General features: G+C 46.2%; 1 protein-coding gene across 1 annotated transcript; it reads right to left on the reverse strand.

The window, feature by feature from the left end:
• Positions 1-3,242: 3,242 nt before the first annotated feature.
• On the reverse strand, positions 3,243-4,248 carry LOC101007521 (histone H3.3-like). Its single transcript, XM_003896951.4, has one exon. It carries the CDS (start codon positions 4,177-4,179, stop codon positions 3,769-3,771), a length of 411 nt encoding a protein of 136 aa, XP_003897000.1. The 5' UTR covers positions 4,180-4,248; the 3' UTR covers positions 3,243-3,768.
• Positions 4,249-6,791: the final 2,543 nt, after the last annotated feature.

The raw sequence follows: 6,791 nt of genomic DNA on the forward strand, positions 1-6,791 counted from the left end.
AAGGAATACATGAAAGAATTCTTCTTTAAATGGCTTGTAGAAGACTCCAGTAGTCCCATGCCCATTCCTCCCCACTTGCCCCGGTTTCTTCTTGCAGCTCCGTATTTCTAAACAGTCATTTTTCTTTTACTTTTTGTGTGTCCTGAACACAAAATACGCCACTCCCCGCTCAGCTGAGCGTTACTTGTCCCTACTGCCACTTCCTCTCCCTCTCCTCAGTCGCATGTTGTGCATATTCCCACAAGGGTGGCCCCTTCAGGTAGTCGGTTCTCCTCCCGCCGTTGTGTGGTCCCTCCTGGTGTCCTCCTGCCTTGTCTGGGAGGCTCCCGGCTGTTGGCCTGGTGGGTTCTCCTCCCGCCGTTGTGCAGTCCCTCCTGGGGTCCTCCTGCCTTGTCTGGAAGGCTGCTGGCTGTTGGCCTGGGACGTCCTCTGCCTTTATTCTGAGTGAGATTCCCATTTTCTGGATGCTCCATCCTGCCGCCTTGGTTTATTCCACTCTTTCAGTGCCGCCCATCCTCTAGTAGTTGTACCAGGCTGGAGGGACTGTACATGGCAGAGGCTTGGCCCCGACCGGCTTCCCTCGTTGTGTCTGGAGTGGTTGCACCGTAGTGTGCAGCTGCCAACCCCGGAATCTCCCTTCGTCATCACCCCGGAGCTTTGCTTTACCTCTCCCTGCGCCCTGTCTGATGACAGGACTGACTGCGCGCTCTGGCACAGGTGGCCTGTACCCTCTAGTAGCTTCATGGAGCAGGGATGTGTGGAGGAAAAATATTTTTAGACCCCGAGAGACTCAAAATGCTTTTATTCTACCTTCAGACATGTCTGAGAGTTTGGCTAGGAATAAATTGTAGGTAAGAAATTACCATTGTTTTACACTTACCCACATTGCTGTCAAGTTTGAAGGCATCCTGATGTGTGTGGTCTTTTGTTTGTAACCTCTGTCAGCTTGTAGACTCTTCTGTCTTTGCTCCCTGTGTTTTAAAAGTCTGCACTGGGCACTTGGTGGGCCTTTCAACCTGGAAATTCCTGTCTTTCAGTTCTCAGGAAGTTTCTTTTTTTATTCAATAAATTTATTTGTTTATGAAAGACCAGCTCTTGCTCTTTTGCCCAGGCTGGAGTGCAGTGACGCAGTCTCGGCTCACTGCAACCTCCACCTCCCAGGTTCAAGCGATTCTCCTGCCTCAGCCTCCCAAGTAGTTGGGACTACAGGCGCCTAACACCACACAAGGCTGATTTTTGTATTTTTAGTAGAGACAGGGTTTCACCATGTTGGTCAGGCTGGTCTCAAACGCCTGACCTCAGGTGATCCACCCACCTCAGCCTCCCAAAGTGCTGGAATTACAGGCGTGAGCCACCGCGCCTGGCCTCAATAAATATTGAGTGCCTGTTTTATGCTAAGCATTCTTGTTGATGTTGGAAACACATCAGTGAGCAGAAGAGACCAAAAATTCTGTGTTCTTGGAGCCTATGGTATGAAAAATATTATGTTAATATGCCAAGTAGTGATAAGTGCTAGACTAAGGAGAAAATGAATGAAAGATTGGATATGGAAAGGGTAGGGAGGTATGGGTGCAGTTTTAGTAGAGTGGCCAAGGTGGATCTCACCAAAGAAAGTGTTTGAGCCAAGACTTCAAGGAAGTGAACGTGACTTTCAGACACCCGGGAAAAGATCATTTCAGGCAGAGAGAAAAGCAAGTGCAAAGGGCCTGAGGGAGGGAGCACGGCTGGGTGGGTTCAGTGTCCAGTAAGGAGCCCAGTCTAGCCGGAGGGGAGGAAACAGTGGTAGAAGCCGAGGCCGAGGATCATGGAGCTTCAGATAAGGTGGGACCTTTTAGGTCACGGTAAGGACTTTGACTTTTACTCAGGGTTTCCCCCAAAGGAGTGTCGTGATGAGACTTTGATGTAGGGATCCCTTGCCACAGTGTTGAGACTAGACGGTAGGTAGGGTCAGGCTCATCTTTTCGGTCAGGTAGGTCAAGGCATGGCTCCCTGCGTTCTGAGTGCCAGGTAGGGAAAGAGGAAAGTCGTCATTCATCAATCAGTGTGTGCCTATCACTTTGATCTTCTGATTGAAATGGTGCCCAAGCCCCTGGCTCTGTCTGGGGCCCTCTGGTTCAGATCTTCCCATGGCCTGGAGTAGGAGAGGGTGTCTGGGGACCCATCTTCCTCTTCCCTACCTGCTGCCACCTTCCAAGCCTCTGAGACGTTTGCCACTTTGATGCCTTGGCATTCTCCACTCGACTTGCCAGGTCAGTTGTCATTTGCCCGTCATGTTTCCACCTCCAGCATCATGTTGCCATTATTTCCCTTGTTCTCCTCACTTTTAAGGATTGATGGCTTTTAAGGATTCCTTTATTGTATTTTCGGTGGAGGCTTAGGAGGAAATAAAATTACACATGCGTCCAATCCATTATCTTTACTAGTATTTCATTAAGAAATGTATAGCCCAGTTTTTTCTTAATTTTTTTTTTTTTTTTTTTTTTTTTTTTTTTTTTTTGAGATGGAGTCTTGTGCTCTTTTCCCAGGCTGGAGTGCAATGGCGTGATCTCGGCTCACTGCCACCGCCGCCTCCCGGGTTCAAGCACTTCTCCTGCCTCAGCCTCCTGAGTAGCTAGGACTACAGGCGCACACCACCATGCCTGGCTAATTTTTTTGTATTTTAGTAAAGACAAGGTTTTACCATCTTGCCCAGGCTGGTCTCGAACTCCTGACCTCAGGCATTCTGCCCGCCTCGGCCTCCCAAAGTGCTAGGATTATAGGCACGAGCCGCCATGCTTGGCCAATCTTGATTCTTTAAAAATAACATTTTTATAGGCCTATTGTGGTGGCTCATGCCTGTAATCCCAGCACTTTGGGAGGCCGAGGCGGGTGGATCATGAGGTCAGGAGATCGAGACTATCCTGGCTAACATGGTGAAACTCCATCTCCACTAAAAATACAAAAAATTAGCCGGACGTGGTGGCGGGCACCTGTAGTCCCAGCTACTCAGGAGGCTGAGGCAGGAGAATGGCATGAACTCAGGAGGCGGAGCTTGCAGTGAGCCGAGATTGCGCCACTGCACTCCAGCCTGGGTGACAGAGCGAGACTCCATCTCAAAAACAAAAAAACAAAAAAAACAGCAACAAAAAGAACACATTTTTGTTGGGGGATGGAGTTACTTTCAGATAAGAAGTGTGCTTGTGATGTAACCAGAGGTGACGTTAACTCCTAAACAAGCTTTTCTTTCTTTCTTTTTTTTTTTAATAGTTTAATGTATTTTAATAGCAAACTTACAGGAACAGCACAGAAGACAGACAACATTAAAAACATGTACTTGCATGTAGGACAACTCAGTTAGAAAAGTATAGTGAATGGATGGAATCTACTGTATGATAAAAATGCTACAAACACCATTTAGTTGCCGTCAATAAGAAATTTACTTGTTTTAAAAAAAATCCAAATGCTGGCATTGTCCAGAAAAATTTAACAGGTTTATTTATAATTATTATAAAGTTGAACCGCTGAAACTTGTTCACTGAAACATTTTAACTTGCATTAATGCTTTACGCCTCTGCATTTATATTAAAAATTCACACACAAATGAAAATGGAAAAACTGCCAATACCTGATTTCTGTCCCCTATTTTTCCACTCGCAATCATATACTTAGGTACCTTTTGAACCCATGGAAAAAAAAATATCTAACGTTCAGAACTACCAACAACAGGAAGAAGAGAATTTTTTTTTTTTTTTTTTTTGAGAATGAAATGTTTCCCATCATAGTGGATTCTTATGCACGTTCTCCACGTATGCGGCGTGCTAGCTGGATGTCTTTTGGCATAATTGTTACACGTTTGGCATGGATAGCACACAGGTTGGTGTCTTCAAAAAGGCCAACCAGATAGGCCTCACTTGCCTCCTGCAAAGCACCCATAGCTGCGCTCTGGAAGCGCAGATCTGTTTTAAAGTCCTGAGCAATTTCTCGCACCAGACGCTGGAAGGGAAGTTTGCGAATCAGAAGTTCAGTGGACTTCTGATAACGTCTAATTTCACGGAGCCGCACAGTACCAGGCCTGTAACGATGAGGTTTCTTCACCCCTCCAGTAGAGGGCGCACTCTTGCGAGCGGCTTTTGTAGCCAGTTGTTTCCTGGGTGCTTTACCACCGGTCGATTTGCGGGCAGTCTGCTTTGTACGAGCCATGGTACAGAGACCTCCTCACTTACCCCCCTTCTCCTTCGGCTGGAGCTCGGCGAGCGAGAGGCGGCGCTGGCGTTCCTAAACAAGCTTTTCAATCGTGACTCGCTCCTGCCAGTTTCCTGAGGGACGGATTCCAGTGGTGGTCAAGACACAGGTGTGAATGTATGCCAGGAGAATATATGAGCATCGTAACTCAAGCCAACAAATAAATGATGAGAGCTCTTTGAGATCCATCATCCTATTAGACATGTGGCCCTGAACACACAGTATGTAACACGCACGCGGGGCCTGTGCTGGAGCCTGTGGTGCTGGGCAGAGCCTGCAGCACGTTTCTTGCTGTATCCAGCAGCGGGGCGCTGAGCAGCCAACTTTCTGTAACTGTAAAATCAAGCTTGAAAGTTTGGAAATGCTTGTCTTTTGGTTTCAAGGAATCTTATTATGTGAAAGCAGATTTTTAACGTTTTGTAAAGCAGATATTCCCTGCCTGTATACATAGCACATACCACAGTGAGCACGACTGTGAAAGTACACCATTAGCTGAACCCTGGAAAAAACTAATGCGGTGAGCCAGAGTTTCCGGTGAGGGAAGCACATCTCTGGCCTGTTTACAGTAGAATTCAACAATTGGGAAGGGGCAGCCCTTCCATATGATGCCATTTAAATATCACAAGTTATGGGCCAGGTGCGGTGTCACACACGTGTAATCCCAACACTTTGGGAGGCTGAGGCGGGCAGGTCACTTAAGGTCAGGAGTTTGAGACCAGCCTGGGCGACATGGTGAAACCCCATCTCTATATAAAAATTGGCTAGGCGTGGTGGCGCACTCCTGTAATCTCAGCTACTCAGGAGTCTGAGGCAGGAGAATCGCTTGAACCTGGGAGGTGGAGGTTGCAGTGAGCCGAGATTGTGCCACTGCACTCCAGGCTAGGCAACAGAGTGAGACACTCCATCTTAAAAACTAATAATAAGTAAATAAATATCACAAATTATGTTCTGATTCTGAAAAAGCAATGTAACCACCAAACACAATTTATTCCTTATGCTCCCAGCGTATTTTGTAGTTTTGTTCACCCTCATACAGCCAAACCCGAATTTAATAACAGTAAGAATAGTGACTTGCAGAGATTTGTTCCAATTGTTACAAGAATGGTTGTTAACTCATCTTTTCCAGATACAAGTCTTCAAACCTGGACAATGTTATCAATTAATTTCAAATGACAGAACCCGCCTTTTCATACTGATGTTATATGAGAAAGGATGAATTTCCTATACTTTCATGTAAATGCCATGGATATCTTACTTTTTTATGAATTAACCTTTGTGTAGCGACTACAGTTTGAAAGCACCGCTACACGTTCATAGGTGCGATTCCAGGCAGTTTGAGCCCACAGAGGCATTTATAACTTAAGCAGAAACCAAGCAGAAGTAAATATTTTTAATAGAGTTAACAAATCTTCATAAAAAGCAATCATTTAAAACTAAATGTTTTGAAGCTCTTAAGCCAGTCAGGCTCCGGGGAAGACGCAGATGGTCCTCTCAGGCCACTAAGAAACTTTTAATCAGGGATCACAAGTATTAGAAAGGTATGGGGAAGGTTCAGGCGACCAACACAAGGTGAGGAGCAATTCCCTGGCAAGGCCTGAAGAGGCAAGGGGTGGGAGCACGCAGGGAGCCTTGGGAGAGCAAGAGTCGGCCAGCAGCCTTCAGACAGGAACTGCGGCCCTGAGTGGAGGCAGCTCTTGAGTAGGGAACCTGGGGTTAGGCGGAGGAAATGCACGGTCTGATTCCTCTCTCTCTTGCCCTCTCATCTCCTGCCAGTCCCTCCCACTAGCAGGACCAACCAGAAATTTCCCTGGTTAAAAAGCCGGGCGAGAAGGGTGGAGAATAACCAGTGTGCACAGATCTCTGAAACGAGACCTACTACTGCTCTGTTTCAGGAGAAACAAAATTCTTTCTGTGTGATTGTATACCTTGAGAACCAAGAATGGTCCGAACAGCTTATCCTCCAGTAAAGTGGCCACATGGAAGCAACAAATGAAAATCCATAGCTTCCGGGCCACTACTGTAATCAGAAAAGACACCAAGAAGAATAGTCCATTCTCAGTAGCCACCTGGGAAGAACCTGAATTGTAACTGAGGAGCAGGACTTACATGAAGAAAACTGCCATACTATTCCCGGCTACTGAAACAAAACAAAATGCGAACGAAAGTAGAGAGAAGCCGTCTTCCTCAAAGGCTTCATCTCAAATTTGTTTTTACATTCCCGGCATTCTTGGCATGTAGGATGTGATCAGTACATATTTGTTGAATGACAAAATGAGGGGATAAATAAACTTTCCCTAAGATGTGTATGTAGGCGTTTGAAAATAGAAGTCTGTCGTTGATGTTTCTGTCCACCAGGAGTCAGGCTTCAGCCAGGAGTGAGCCAGTGTCCAAGCTGTCTGTCACCAGGGCTTCCACCAGGTCCAGGTCACCAGGTTCAGGCCAAGACTGAGTTTCAGTATTTGTCATTAACCGGGTAGATTAATAAACAGTTTTAAAGTAGAGCTTATGTATTTGTCTGATAGAAAAAGTAATACATGATCATTGCACATAGGCACAGGAGCAGATGCAAA

The sequence above is a fragment of the Papio anubis genome, chromosome 6 (genome assembly GCF_008728515.1).
Source record: "Papio anubis isolate 15944 chromosome 6, Panubis1.0, whole genome shotgun sequence".
In the NCBI taxonomy this organism is placed as follows: domain Eukaryota; kingdom Metazoa; phylum Chordata; class Mammalia; order Primates; family Cercopithecidae; genus Papio; species Papio anubis.